This window comes from Globicephala melas, chromosome 3, assembly GCF_963455315.2.
Source record: "Globicephala melas chromosome 3, mGloMel1.2, whole genome shotgun sequence".
In the NCBI taxonomy this organism is placed as follows: domain Eukaryota; kingdom Metazoa; phylum Chordata; class Mammalia; order Artiodactyla; family Delphinidae; genus Globicephala; species Globicephala melas.
The window spans coordinates 169,304,724-169,319,287 of record NC_083316.1 but is presented as its reverse complement, the minus strand read 5'-3'; the positions used below and the strand labels follow the sequence as shown (position 1 = coordinate 169,319,287).

The 14,564-nt window shown below is 61.0% G+C and overlaps 1 protein-coding gene across 3 annotated transcripts; it reads left to right on the top strand.

Annotated features, from left to right (window-relative positions):
- Window positions 1-2,451: 2,451 nt before the first annotated feature.
- On the top strand, window positions 2,452-13,834 carry MBD3 (methyl-CpG binding domain protein 3). 3 transcript variants are annotated; one of them, XM_030845674.3, is made up of 6 exons: window positions 2,452-2,778; window positions 8,465-8,624; window positions 9,219-9,317; window positions 10,182-10,272; window positions 10,732-10,909; window positions 12,055-13,834. In XM_030845674.3, exons 1-6 carry the CDS (start codon window positions 2,669-2,671, stop codon window positions 12,245-12,247), a joined length of 831 nt encoding a protein of 276 aa, XP_030701534.1. In that variant the 5' UTR covers window positions 2,452-2,668; the 3' UTR covers window positions 12,248-13,834. The 3 variants fall into 3 exon arrangements, with proteins under 3 accessions (XP_030701534.1, XP_030701532.1, XP_030701535.1); XM_030845672.3 differs by having other exon boundaries at window positions 2,459-2,778; window positions 9,180-9,317; window positions 12,055-13,829; XM_030845675.3 differs by having other exon boundaries at window positions 2,463-2,682; window positions 9,180-9,317; window positions 12,055-13,827.
- Window positions 13,835-14,564: the final 730 nt, after the last annotated feature.

Genomic DNA, 14,564 nt, shown 5'->3' with positions numbered 1-14,564 from the left:
TGGCTCGGGCCAAGTAACTCCCAGAGTCCCACTGTCTATGCTCTGGGGTCAGCCTGGACCCGAGGGGTTCAGATTCCCTGAGAAGCAAGTGAGACCGGCGGGGCTGGTTCTTGAGGTGGAGGCGTTGCTTTTCCATCATCCAACCATGAGGTCAAATCCAACACCACACGTCCATGGGTATACGGCTGTCAAAACCCAGGAAATAACAATGGAGGATGTGGAGAAATCAGAGCCTTTGTTCGCTGCTACTGGGAATGGGAAATGGGGCAGCCACAGTGGACAACAGTCTGGCAGTTCCTCAAAAAATTAAACACAGGGCAACAGGCATATGAAAAGATGCTCAGCATCACTAATCACCAGAAAAATGCCAATCAGAATCACAATAAGGTATCACCTCACACCTGTCAGAATGACTATTATCTAAAAGTCTACAAATAAAAAATGTTGGTGAGAATGTTGTGGAGAAAAGGGAACCCTCCTACACTGTTGGTGGGACTGTAAATTGGTGCAGCCACTATGGAGAACGATAAGGACGTTTCTGCAAAAACTAAAAATAGAAGTACCATATGACCCAGCAATTCCACTCCTGGGTATATATCCAAAAGAAGCAAAAACACTAATTCAAAAAGGTACATGCACCCCAGTGTTCAGAGCAGCACTATTTACAATAGCAAAGACACGGAAGCAACCTAAGTGTCCAGTAACAGATGAATGGATAAAGATGTGGTACATATATATAATAGAATATTACCTATAAAAAAGGAAATTTTTCCATTTGCATCAACATGGAGGGATTTGGAAGGTATTACACTAAGTGAAATAAGTCAGACAAAGATAAATACTGTATGATCCTGGTCATCTATGGAATCTAAAAAATACAGCAACAAAAAAGAAGCAGACTCACAGATATAGAGAACAAACTAGTGGTTACCAGCGGAGGGGGAGAGGGGCAAGATAGGGGTTGGGGGTGGGAGGTACAAACTGTTGGGTGTAAGATTGGCTCAGGGATGTACTGTAGGACATGAGCAATATTGCCAATATTTGGTAATAACTGTAAATGGAAAGCACACTTTGAAAACTGTATAAAAGTTACAAAAAATATATTAATGTTTTGCCCTTCTCAAAAAATGAACAAAAACAAAAAATTAAAATGTAGGATCGCCAGTGATTCCAGCTCTGGGTGTGCACCCAAGAGAAGTAAAAGCAGGGCTGGAGTGGTGCTGGGGTCTCCTGTCACAGGAAGGCTGACAACTTTTTCCTTTAAGAGTCTTCACGTGCTTTCACTGATTACAATGCACGCGTCTATCTTTGCAACTTTGATTTTTAAATTAAAACGAAATCGCACACACTGGGAGAAAACACAACAGCGACCAGTACTGCTCTCTGTGGAAGGCCAGGTCCTGGAGCACTGGGTTTGGGCCTGACCTGCACGCAGGCATACAGTGCCCCGAACCAGCTTTGTAATGGGGTGACCGCTCGCCGATCAGGGTGCCTCCCGGCCACTATGCCCTTTGTCTGTGGGAGAGCAGCCCAGCTACCCCTTGGGGAACGCAGGAGGGAAAGGGACGTTAAGGAATTGAGAAGTTACACTTACCCGGGGACTTAATATAAATAAACAAGTGACACCTGCGGGCCATGGTCTTCGGCGTCCCGCCCAAGCCCCGCCTCCAACTAGAGCAGGGACCTGGGGGGCCCCAAGGCTGCGAAGACACCTGCAGGGAGCTCCAGGTGCGCGGCCCAGGCCTGCTGCCCTCGGGGGAGCCCAGGGCCTTCCCACCCGCAGCCTCCCCCTCCCCCAGGGACCCGACGCCAGGACAGGCCCGTCGGGAGGCCCAGCCCGCACCTGGCACTGCCCACAGCTAAGGCCACTCACTCAGCAGTCTTTTCTTAAGTACTTGACCTGGGCCGGCCAGGCTCTGCCCTGGGGGAGCAGGGTAGGCAGGAGAGGGCCTGCGGGAGGGAGAGGGGACACAAGGTGGGGCGGGAGATTCCCAAGTAAGGGCCTGGAGCCCCAGGAGACAGAAAGCGGCTGGACTAAGGAGGAGGCAGGAAAAGGGGGCCGATTCTGAGATGTCATTAAAGCGTCGGGTGGGCCTTGGGGTGTGGAGGTGGGTGGTCACCGACAATGACCCTAAACGCGGATGCCAGTGACGAGACCAGGGAAGCGGCGGGATGGCGGTGCGGCACTGAACGGGCATCCCGGGACACAGGCCTCGGAGGAGACGCGGGAGAGACCAAGGCGGACAGCGCAGCGGCAAGCAGGGGCCACCAGCCACTTGCGGGCGGGCCAGGGCGCAGGCGCGGAGCGGAGGAGCCGCGCGCCGCCGCAGGCCCCACCTTCAGGCCGCGCGCTGATTGGCGCCGCCGCCGAGGGGCGGGGCCTGAGGCCACGGGCGGGGCGGGACCTGTGCGGCGCCTGCGCAGCACGGGGCCCCCGCGCGCGGGCGGGTGGGCGGAGCGGGCCCCCCGAGCGGGGGCTGGCGAGCGCGGGGAGGGGGCCGAAAGGGCGGCAAAGCCGGCGCGCGCCCGGCTTGGGGCGGAGGGCGGAGGCCCACGGGCCGGAACAGCCGCGGCAAGTGGCGGCGGCAGCGGTGGAGGCAGCTGAGGCGGCGGCGGCGAGCGGGGGTCCGGGCGGCAGCGGCGGCGGCGGGTCGAGGAGCCGGGCGCGATGGAGCGGAAGAGGTGGGAGTGCCCGGCGCTCCCGCAGGGCTGGGAGAGGGAAGAAGTGCCCAGAAGGTCGGGGCTGTCGGCCGGCCACAGGGATGTCTTTTACTATAGGTGAATGAACGTGCCGGCCGGGCAGGGCCCCAACGGGCGTCTCCCAGCGGCCTCTGCGGCGGCCTGGGCGCCCCGACCCGGGCCGCGGCCTGGGCCCCGCGCGTGCGTTGTGCGTGCGTGCGTTGTGCGTGCATGCGTGCGTGCGTGCCGGCGCGCGGCGGGCGCTTGGCCCAGTGCGCGTGCGTGCCCGGCGGGCCCGAGCCCAGTGCGCGTGCGTGCCCGGCGAAGCCTTCGCTCAGTGTGCTTGCGCTCCCCCCCGCTGCCGCATGGTCCTGGGACCGGCCGGTTGGCGGCGGCCTTTGTTCGGCGGCCGCGGCGAAGCGGCCGGCTGGGCAAGGGGCACCCCGGCACGGGCCAGATGCCGCTGGGAGGCGGGGGTGGGGGCTGGGCTGTCCCTTTGGTTCTCGTGGGGCGCTCCTGGGGCCGCGCGCAGTCTGGGTCGGGTGGGGATCCCGGGTTTCAGGGAGCAGGGTTCCCTCTGGGGGACCAGGGAGGGCTGCCTAGAGATGCAGGTTTCTGGGCCCTTCACAGGGTGGCCTGGTCCTGGAGCTGCGTGTCTTTTAAGAGCCGCCCCTCCCCCATCCTTGGGCACCGTGGGTAGTGGCCTCTCCAGTCGCCAGACCGGGGACGCGGCCTTTGTGAGCTTCTCTCACCCAAACTGGAGGGAGGGCTGCCCTTGGCCCGAGAAAGGTGGCAGGGACCCCCCCACCCCCAGTGAAACAGAATCAGTAGGCGGCTGGAAGCCCAGCCTCAGACCGTCAACCACCTGCTGTTTGCCTTTTCCTTCCTTTTCTTTTTTTTTTTCCCTCTTGATTGGTGGAAGATGCTTTTGTTTCTGAGCCAGGCTTGATGGCTCCCTCCCCTTTGCTTTAGGACCCTGACAAAAGAAAAGCAGGCGGGACACCTGCCACGTGTTGAATGCCTGCCAGGTGTTGGGGGGTGTGCAGCAGGTCCTGGGCCTTTGCTGTCCTCGCTTTGGGAGGAGTGAAGGAAGTGAGCAGGGTAAGGATGGCAGCTCATCCAGGACAAGCTCAGGTTCTAGTGTCCAAAGAGTGCTGGTGGCCCTCCAGTGTGTACTGTAATTGGCTGCCCCTCTCGTAATGTCAAGCATGAAATAGTGGGGTTATGATCATCTTTTAGGGAAACGTGTGTATTCCCCCTCACTGCGGCTGTCTGTGACGTCACTCCCTCGCTGGCTGTTTAGAGAAGCTTCCTTCTGGGTGCGTGAAGAGGCCTCTCACCACCGCCCCTCATTTAATTCTGAGCGCACTGGTGTTCTCACTTCTTCCTTTTAGGTCTGAAGAATGAGGCAGGTCTCTGTTACTCTAGTCCTTTGTTAATTTAACAGATGCCTCTGCAGCACATGCTGGGTGTCCTGGCCATTCAGCTGGGAGTGAGACCTGGGCCCTCCCCTCCTGGGTGACAGCTGGTGCCCCAGCCATCACCCCGTTGCTTTCATAGTTAACAGGTGATGACATATGCAGAGAGATGTGGGGGTCTGTGAGGGGCAGATTGATGGGAGTGCCTGGTCGAGCTGGGTGCGGGTCAGTGAGGGCTTGTCTGGGGAGGCAGCACAGAGGTGAGCCCTGGCAGTGGGGCCAGGAGGAGGGTCCAGGCAGCGCCAGCAGCCTGTGAGGAGGCTCAGGAGCTGAACCGGGGCCAGCGTGGCTAGAGGGCCTCAGCCTGTCATCGCCTCACCTCTTGTCCCCACCTGCCTGGGAACCTCTCCGGGCTTCCATCAAGTGGGACCCCGCTCCAAGGCCCCGCCCCCGAGCATAGGGGTCTGGTGGTAGGGAACAGCTCCAAACTGGGGCTGGACAGATGGAATTTCAGTTTTCCCACGGCTCCAATGAGAGGTGAGGGCCTGAGACAGGATGCAGGGTGCGGGGTCCAGTGCCACTCCCAGGTCTCTGGTGTGGATGACCTACCCTGTCCCAGCAGGTCGGAGGTCTGGGGGGGATGTGATATCTTTTCTGGAATGTGGGCCCTTGGCCTTCTCACCACCTGATGCCGAGCCAGGTGTCTAGGCAGGGAGCACAGATGGATTTCCCTGGTTCTCTCTCTTTTTTTTTTTTTTTTTTTTAATATTTATTTATTTGGCTGCGCCAGGTCTTAGTTGCGGCACATGGAATCTTCGTTGCTGCTTGCGCGATCTGTAGTTGTGGCATGTGGGATCTTTTACTTGAGGGATAAGTATCTAGTTCCCTGAGCAGGGATTGAACCTGGACCCCCTGCATTGGGAGCGCGGAGTTTTTTTTTTTTTTCCCCCGGTGCGCGGGCCTCTCACTGTTGTGGCCTCTCCCGTTGCGGAGCACAGGCTCCGGACGCACAGGCTCAGCGGCCATGGCTCACGGGCCTAGCCGCTCCGCGGCATGTGGGATCTTCCCGGACCGGGGCACGAACCTGTGTCCCCTGCATCGTCAGGCGGACTCTCAACCACTGCGCCACCAGGGAAGCCCGGAGCGCGGAGTCTTAACCGCTGGACCACTAGGGAAGTCCCTTCCTGGTTCCTTAATGCAGAGGGAAAGCAGATCTCCGGTGCTGTTGAGTCAGACAGACCTGTCCTTGGATCTTAGCCCTGCCCCTAGGGATGTGGAACCTTGGTTTGCTAGTCCAGAGAGTGGGAGAGAGCCAGTGTGTTCTTTGCAGGAGAGGTGGAGCGACCTCACAGACAGTTCTGTAGGACTCACCCACACACCCCTCCAGCTTGGTGACCTGGCCCTCAGGACTGGGAGATGGTGGTGGAGCATCTGGTTACAGCCGAGCATTTTCTTTGGAAAAATCATCTCCCTGCCTGACATTTACAATCCAGGCAAGAAGTTGAGGACTTGGAAGTTAGCGTCATTCTTTGGGGTGTGTGGAATAGAGAGGACTTTCCAGAGCTTTTTTTTTTTTTTGGCTGCACCATTGCAGCATGCAGGATCCTAGTTCCCTGACAAGGGATAGAACTCACGCCTCCTGCCTTGGGAGCGTGGAGGCTTAAACCACTGGACCACCAGGGAAGTCCCAGAGCTCTTTTTTTTTTTTTTTAAATAAATAAATTTATTTATTTATTTATTTTTGGCTGCATTGGGTCTTCGTTGCTGCACGCGGGGTTTCTTTAGTTGCGTCGAGCGGGGCTACTCTTCGTTGCTGTGTGTGGGCTTCTCATTGCATTGGCTTCTCGTTGTGGAGCATGGGCTGTAGGTGTGTGGGCTTCAGTAGTTGTGGCACGCGGGCCCAGTAGTTGTGGCTCGTGGGCTCTACAGCGCAGGCTCTGTAGTTGTGGCGCATGGGCTTAGTTGCTCCGTGGCATGTGGGATCTTCCCGGACCAGGGCTCGAGCCCGTGTCCCCTGCATTGGCAGGCAGACTCTTAATCACTGCGCCACCAGGGAAGACCCCAGAGGTCATTTTAAAGGTGCAAATACTCAGGAAAGCAGGAAGTGCTCGGCAGGTTGACCCCCCTTCCTTGGGCAGCGGGCTCAGCTTGGCCAGAACCAGCTTCATCTTGCTGTTTGGGCCTCACTGGGCATCTCGGGTTACAAGCCTCCTTATAGGCCTGGGGTCAACACTCACTCATCACGGCTCATACAGCCCTGCATCCGGCCCAGGCCCTGGGCTCCGCGCTTGGTGCTGGCTCCATCCCCATGACGGCCCCAATGCTTCAGGGTCCTAACCGACTCAGCCGAGGGCCACCAGGCTTCTGGCTACCTGTCTACTCCACCGGGTAGGCCTGTTTCCCTAGAAAGACCGCAGTGCTCATTTTTGTTCTACACCTGTGGTTTTACTGCAGAAGTTTTTTTCTTTTATTGGATAAAACAGCTCATTTTTCTGTCCCAATACAGATCTGCAAAACCTGTTTTTAAAATTGAGATATAGTTCACATTCCATACGATTCAGTCTTTAAAAGTGTCCAGTTCAGCAGTTTTCATGCACCCATCACCACTCTCTAGTTCCGGAACGTTCTCATCACCCCAAAATGAGCCCTGTGTCCATTAACTCCCCAGCTCCTCGTAGCCCCCATCCACTCTCTGTCTTGCGTTCACTTTTGTGACAGCTTCATTGAGGTAGGAGTCACATGCCATACTGTTCACCCGTGTAAAGCGTACAATTCACAGGTAGCAGCACCCACCACCACGGTCAAAGTTAGAGCCTTTTCCTCCCCCCAGAAGAGCCCTAGACCTTTAACTATCTCTGCCCTTAGCCCTGCTCCCCAGCCCCTAGTCTACAGTTCTGCGTTTCTGTTTCCCTGTCCTCATGCATTTTTTAAAGCAGAACAGCAGCAGGTGGGGTGACTGGAGGCCAAGAAGTGCTGGCGAGTGCTTGTCAGGGTCCTGGCCCTCTTTGTGGCCATAGTTGGAGCCAGAGTCGGGACTCAGGGTCCTTTCCGCTGCTCCAGGCACGTGGACCCTGTTCACGTCAGCCAGCACAGAGCATAACGGAAAAATGGATCTTCCAGAAGAGTCCACGGGGGTCTCAGAACCCAAGGTGGTGGGGCTGGCCCTGACCCAGGTGAGGCCCTGGTGGGGCTGGAAGGGGTTCCACTCTTCACACTTTTGCCACTTGTCCGCAGTGCCCAGGGACACCTGGAGGGGGCGGGCGTGTGCTGGCTTGAATTCAGGCTCAGCCTAGAGGCTCTCAGGGGAGATCAGCAAAGTGCAGGCCCTCGTTAGCCTCAGATGGAGAGTGACAGGGACGTCCTAGACGGGTGCCAGGCCTGCTGGAGGATCATGTGTGCCGCTCACTGGTTTCTAGTACATTCAGGGCTGTGCAACCATCACCACTAATTCCAGAACATTCCATAACCCCAAAGAGAAGCCCCAGTCCCTGACAGCCAGGAACCCACTCTCTGTCTCTGGATTTGCCTGTTCTGGACGTTTCCCATCAGTGGAATCACACACTGTGTGTCCTTCTGTGTCTGGCTTCTCTCACTGAGCATCATGTTCTCAAGGTCTGTCCACGTTGTAGCGAGTGTCAGGGCTTCTCTCCTTTTTGTGGCTGAGTGATGCTCCCATGTGTGGAGGGACATCTGGGCTGTTTTCACTCTGCCCAGAGAGTCATGCTGCTGTGAGTAATTAGGTGTAAGTTATTATGTCGACATGTGTTTTGATTTCTCTTGGATACTTAGGGGTGGAATTGCTGTTTAACCATTAGAGGAGCTACCAGACTGTTTCCCAAAGTGGCTGCAGGAGTCCCCGTGCCCAGGGACGTGTCATTATTAGTGCTCACTGGGTCCCGTTCTGGTCACCTGTAGCATGAGCTCTGAGTCTGCACTGCAGCTAGAGGTTGGCGTTAGCTTTTTCTAGAAAGGCGAGTCCGCTGAGCTGGTCCGTGGGGTGAGCAGGATGGCAGAGCTTCACAGCCAGGTTTCAGGCTTTCCCAGCAGGTCTCGCCTGGGCAGCTCTTTGGTGCCCAAAGAGCCCCAAAACTGAGGTTTTACAGCCCAGTCCCCCCAGGACAGGTCCATAATGCTGTAATGGACCTGCTATCCTTGGGTCTTTTCTCGAGAACATGGCCAGATTCTGCTTCTGGAATGTTCCAGAAACTCCAGCCAGGCTCCCAGGGCTGGGCCCCATCCTTCCGAAGGTCGGGGCGTCCATCCCTGCTCTCGGCCTCAGCATCTGCTGCGCTGGGGAGAGGGTGGACCGGCTTGGCCTGGCGCCCCCCTCCCGGCTCCCCCCTCCGCTGACCGCGCTGTGTCTGCAGCCCGAGCGGGAAGAAGTTCCGGAGCAAGCCCCAGCTGGCGCGCTACCTGGGCGGCTCCATGGACCTGAGCACCTTCGACTTCCGCACGGGCAAGATGCTGATGGGCAAGATGAACAAGAGCCGGCAGCGGGTGCGCTATGACTCCCCGAGCCAGGTCAAGGTGAGCCCACGCTGACCGCTGCTGGGTAGGGCTCACCCACCGTCCTGGAGTTAGAGGCCTAGCTACTCACTGTGGGGAGCTCAGCAGCTGTGGAAAAGCAGAAAGAAGACAGGAAACCGCCCATCATCTGTCCCCAGGAGAGGCTCGGGCACGGGGCCTGGGAGGCGGCTCAACTCTGGTCCACACTTGGGTGCCTGGTGACCAGTGTGTCTGTGGGTCTTTGATGGACGCATGTTCGGGGGACTTTGTTCCCTGCCCCGACTGCAGAACAGAGGTGGCCAGGGCGCCCCCAGTCCCGTTCTCTGCGGAGAACGAGGCGCGGGAGGTGAGAAGGGCGGGGTGGGGGGATGAGAGAGAGCAGGTGTGTGTACGGACTCCCCGCTGCGGCCGCACCGAGGGCAGCGAAGCGGCTGGGCCTGGGCTTGGCGTTGCCTCTGGATCCGTGGGTGCCACGGGGTGTGTTGGTGACTGGGGCCTGTTCCCCGAAGCCCCTTGTGGGGCACGGCTTTCTCGCTGACGGGGAAAGCCCGCTGAGGACCCTGCCCGACCCTGCAGGGCAAGCCCGACCTGAACACGGCCCTCCCGGTCAGGCAGACGGCATCCATCTTCAAGCAGCCAGTGACCAAGATCACCAACCACCCCAGCAACAAGGTGAAGAGCGACCCCCAGAAGGCTGTGGAGCAGCCCCGGCAGGTGAGCTCCAGCACTTGGTCCACTCTTTAGAGCTGAGTCCGCAGGCCCGGGGCCCCAGCGCCGCGGTCAGGAGCCGTCACCCCGGGGCACGGTCCCGCGGGCACCAGCACCCGACACGCGTATGCGGGGCCTCCTCGGGCCGGCTGCTGTCTTGAACAGATTGAAAAGATCCCACAAATGCAGTTTTGTGATCTGTTTTCCAAAAACTGAGCCTTAGCCGCGTTTTCACGCATCTTTACAAACGCCCGGTAGATAGCGGGGTGTGGAGGTGCTAGGCCAGGGCAGGGGGCCATGGCCATCAGAGGGGGAGACGCTCAGGGACCCTGCAGGACATGGGCCCCGCCATGGCCAGCCGCCCTGGGTGCTGTTCCATTTGGGTTGGAGCCCTCTAGGTAAGAGGTCAGAAACCTGTGGGGCTGCCTGTCGCCCCCCTCCCCAGAGTCTGGAGGTGCACTTGAGGGTGTGAGCTTGTTGCCCGTCCGGGGGCTCCTGGGTCCCCTGTCTGCACCAGGCGGTGCCCACGGACAGCGCTTGTTCGGGCTGTGACAGGGGTCGGCCAGGGCTGTTGCCCTGGGCCCGTGGCTCAGCCCGGGGTGGAGGTTGGACCTCCCAACCCCCAACTCCAGGGTGAAGGGGAGCCACAGACTGTCCGATGGCGCATCTGACGTCCTGGGTCTTCGTCCTGCCGGAAGCAGGGCTTGGGGTTTCTCTGCCCTGTGAGGACCCCGGGGCGCGAGCAGCCCCAGCAAGTGTGGGGGTCAGAGGTCACACTGAGACCCCCATCCTGGCCGCCTAGGGTCGCCTGCTGTGGGAGCAGGTGGCCTGGCCGTCCCGTCGGCCTGACGTCTGTCTGTGTGGCGGCAGCTCTTCTGGGAGAAGAAGCTGAGCGGCTTGAATGCCTTTGACATCGCGGAGGAGCTCGTGAAGACCATGGACCTCCCCAAGGGCTTGCAAGGTGACCCCCTGCAGGGGGCAAGGGGGAGATGGAGGAGGGATGAGGCCCGTGCTCCCCCAACCTGGGGCCAGCTGGGCTGCACCTGACGCTGGGGCCGCGTCTGGTCACGGGGTCCTGAAAACACTCGGGGGTCTGGTTTCCCTGCCGCGCCATAAAAGCATCCCTGCTGTCCCTGAGAGGGTAGTTGTCTCCCTGTATGTCGTGGAGTGACCGCCCCCTTCCAGCATCCGGGTGTGACATGGAAATGGCCAGGGAGGGCTCGATTCAGACAGGAAGACGTCTGGGGGAACAGGGCTCCTGGCCCTGCGACGGCTCCCCTGAGTGGGACTGCCCGTGGGCTGTGAGGCCCTGGCACACGCAGGACCGGGCAGGGCCTGCTGTAAAGGGAGGTTCAGAATGAAATCGGGGCTGAGGGGGCAAGGCTGGTGCCCGCAGCGACCACCCTCCCTTGCCCGGCAGGCGTGGGTCCCGGCTGCACGGATGAGACGCTGCTCTCGGCCATTGCCAGCGCCCTGCACACCAGCACCATGCCCATCACCGGGCAGCTCTCAGCCGCCGTGGAGAAGAACCCCGGGGTGTGGCTCAACACAGCCCAGCCGCTCTGCAAGGCCTTCATGGTGACCGATGAGGACATCAGGTAGCGTCCCACCCCCCCCACGCCAGTATCCAGGTGTGATGTGGAAGTGGCTGGGGGAGGGCTCAGTTCAGACAGGCGGGCGCCTGGGGGGTGGGGCAGCCTGCAGGGGCGGGAGAGGACAGGGCTCTTGGCCCTGCGATGGCTCCCCTGAGCAGGACTGCACGTGGGCTGTGAGGCCCTGGGTCAGGGGGCGCTGGCACATGCAGGACCGGGCAGGGTGGGCTGAGGGGAAGCAGAGCACGTCCCGGGCCCTGGATGCTGGGCCTGTGCTTGGCCAGGACCCTGTGGGTGGTGTCCAGGTGTGGGTAGAGCTGTCTGGGAGGGCCTCCTGGAAGGTGGTTGGAAGTGGCTCCTGGGCAGGAAACATCTAGAGGTGCTGAGAGGGTAGAACATGCGTGGTGTTCAGCTTTGAAACATCAGTGCACAGCTGAGGTTGGGAGAAGGCGGAGGGGCTGGATGGCAGAGCAGCTGCACCTGGAGTGCTGTGGGGGGCAGTCTTGGCACTGCAGGTAAAAGCCAGGTGGGTGCGAGAGGGCAGCCCTGTGCCCCGAGAGAGGCGAGGACACGGCGGTGAGACCACACACATGTGTACACACACACACACACACAGAGGTACACACGTGTGTACATACACTGCACGTATGCACAAACACGTACACATATGCATGTACACGTGCATGCACACATACACGCGTGCATGTTCACATACGTGTATGCACAGGGCTCATCCCTAGGGAAAGGGCAGGAAAAGAGCACGACTGTCTGAAAAGTCCAAGCAGATCTTTAAAGCACAACTTGCAGAAATAGAAAGTCAGTGAGGTGGGAACCGTAGGTGTCAGGTCCAGCAGTGGCAGTGGCTGTGGTCCTGCTGGGAGGAGGGACTCGTGGCCGGTGGAGGGGAGCGACAGGCACAGAGTCAGGTCCACGTGCTGAGGGGGGCACCTTAGAGGCGGCAGGGAGGGGACAGGGGTCCTTGGCCCGGGCCGGCAGCTGCCCTCTCAGCGGCGCTGATTTGGGGAGGGCCTGGGGGCTGTGCTGGGGCCGGGGGCGGGAGCGGGGGCGTCTGTCTGGACGGGGCGCTTGCAGCGCCCCCGTCTCCCCAGAGATGGACGTGCCCTGGCCAGCAGGTCTTCCTGTGTCCGCAGGAGGCAGGAGGAACTGGTGCAGCAGGTCCGCAAGCGGCTGGAGGAGGCACTGATGGCCGACATGCTGGCTCACGTGGAGGAGCTGGCCCGGGACGGCGAGGCGCCACTGGGCAGGGCGGGCGCTGACGGGGATGAGGACGACGGGGACCAGGAGGAGGGGCCCGACCAGGACCAGGAGATGGAGCACGTGTAGAGCAGGCACTGGCCGGGTCCCAGCTCCAGCTCGCGCGGGCAGCGACCACGGGTGAGGGGTGGTCCGGGTCCCTGGGGCCTGCCTTGTGCCAGTGGCAGCAGTGCTGGGCCGGGCGCCTCCCGAGAGCACCTGTCTTCAAGGAGGACGGCCTGCCAGGCACGGATGGTGCCCTCTCTGTCCCTGCACGGGCCCCACCCGCCTGCCCTCCCACATGGGGCCACCTGCAGACTCGGCCCTCACCCTGCCCAGGCGTGTCCCCTCCCCTGGGCCACGGGGACATGGCTGAAGCACGGCCTCTCGCCTGATGGACCCCCCATGTCTGCCCCTCCTCGGGGTCATGGCTCCACACTGAACTCGGGCCAGCCTGGTCCCCGTGGCTGCTGCCCTGGACCTCTCGCACAGGACAGCTGCCACTGGGCCGCCTGCGAGGCTCCCCGCGGGGCTGGAGAAACATTTGTGGAACTGTCTCCCCTCCCGACCTGCACACATGAGGGACGGTATCCCGGACCGCCCATCAGCCCTTCCAGAAGGGGATGCAGGATGGCTCCCCAGGGCCCACCCGGCGGGCACAGCGCTCCCAAGAGCAAATGGCACAACCCGGACATTTTCCTTCAGTAAAACTCATGGTAGAGGTGAGGCCGATGTCCACGTAGCTGCTTAACCTTCTGTCTGTTGCACACGGATGGGAACTCAGGCCTCAGTGCCTGAAGACCTCACTGTCTGCAGCCCGGCCCAGCCTGATGGTCAGCGCCGCGGACAGAGAACTAACTGCTCACGGCCGGACTCGGGCCAGGCTCCAGGCCAGCGCTGCCATCGGCTGACCTCCAGGCCTCAGTCTCACCTCATAGAACAGGGACAGTGGCGCTGATCTGGCAGGTGTGGGGCCTCCCACCACCTGGGGCTTCTGCATCCCCATCCCAGGCGCGTTTCCTGGCCAGTCCTGGGCAGCGGCCTCTGTGGAGCATGGGGTTTGGAGGCGGTCAGAGTCACGCTGTCCCCCCCTGCAGCAAGTGCCCCTGGCCAGGGGAGCTTCTGCTACCCTGAGTGGACCCCGGGCCAGCCCCCTTCCCTCAGCCCCAGGAATGCCCTTGGGGTGGCCCCCAGCCCCTCCATCGCCTGGAGACACGAACCCCGGGCCGGTGCAGCCCCAGGGCCCGCCAGTCCTGTCCCAGCCCTGCCACACGCGCGGCCGTTACTGTCGGGGGGGCGGGGGAGCCTGGGTCGCTGCCTCATCGGGCCAGACACCGTGGGCTGCCGTGGCCTGCCCGGCGGGGTGACAGTGGCAGTGGGAGCCCCTCGGGGCTGGGACTCGCTGCCCACTCCCTCCAAGGACTCTGGCCCAGGAGGTTGGGCTGACTGCATCCTTCCTAGTCCAGTCAAAGCACAAAGCCCTGAGGACTGCGGCCGCTGCACTGCGGAGGCCGCAGTGACACTGCCGGGGGCCAGGCCATCACGGGCCCCAGGAAGGCCCCTCCACAGAGGCTGCGGCCCCGAGGGAGGCTCCTGTGGGTGGGGTTGAATAAAGCGTGTCGGGCCAGCGTGGTCTGGGGCCTTGGTTTATCAGAATCCCAGGTTTTGTGTCGCAGCGCTGGGAGCCTGCCTGTGCTGAAGTTCATCATCCTGCCCTGGGTTGGGGGATGGGAGGGGATGGCAGACCCCTGGCCTCTCCCAGGCAGGGTGGGCTTCCCATGGCCCCAAGTGGGGCCTCCTGACACTTGGGCCCCGGCAGTGTTGGCGTGAGAGCTGGGTGTGGGGGCTTCCTGAAAGCCAGCACACTTGGGTACCTTCAGCGCAGTCCCCGCAGCTCCCTTGGAGGCCCCTGCCGACTCTGCGGGTGGGGGCGGGGCTGATGCCAGGTGCGCCCATGTCCTTCCTGGGAGAGATGAGGACCTGTCAGTGGGGTCCACGCCGGGAGCTCAGTGGGGGCTCCTCGTGGCCCGGCGCAGGGGCAAGGGAGAGGGTGTGGCTGAGCTGACCCTGTAGGCCCGGGCCAGTGCCGACAGGTGGCTGGGGAGGGCGGTGCTAGGACATCGGCCACACCGGTCCCCTTTTCAGCTGCCCTGCCACCCCTGGTCAGGTGGTCATTGCTGGCTTTTCTTCCGACCCAAAGCCAGGGCACGGGAGCTGGGAGAACCCTGGCCCCTCACCTGCCCAGGCACCCCAGACTGTTTTTTGCAGGCAGCAGAGGGTCTGCCTTGCCCAGGGGGAGCAGGGTCCCTCCCCAGCTGCCTGGACCCCCTCCTCACCCCTACCGTGTGGGTCTCACAGGTGTGGGCAGGGCGGGTCCTTCCGGAGCCTCCAGGGGAGCATTGGTTCC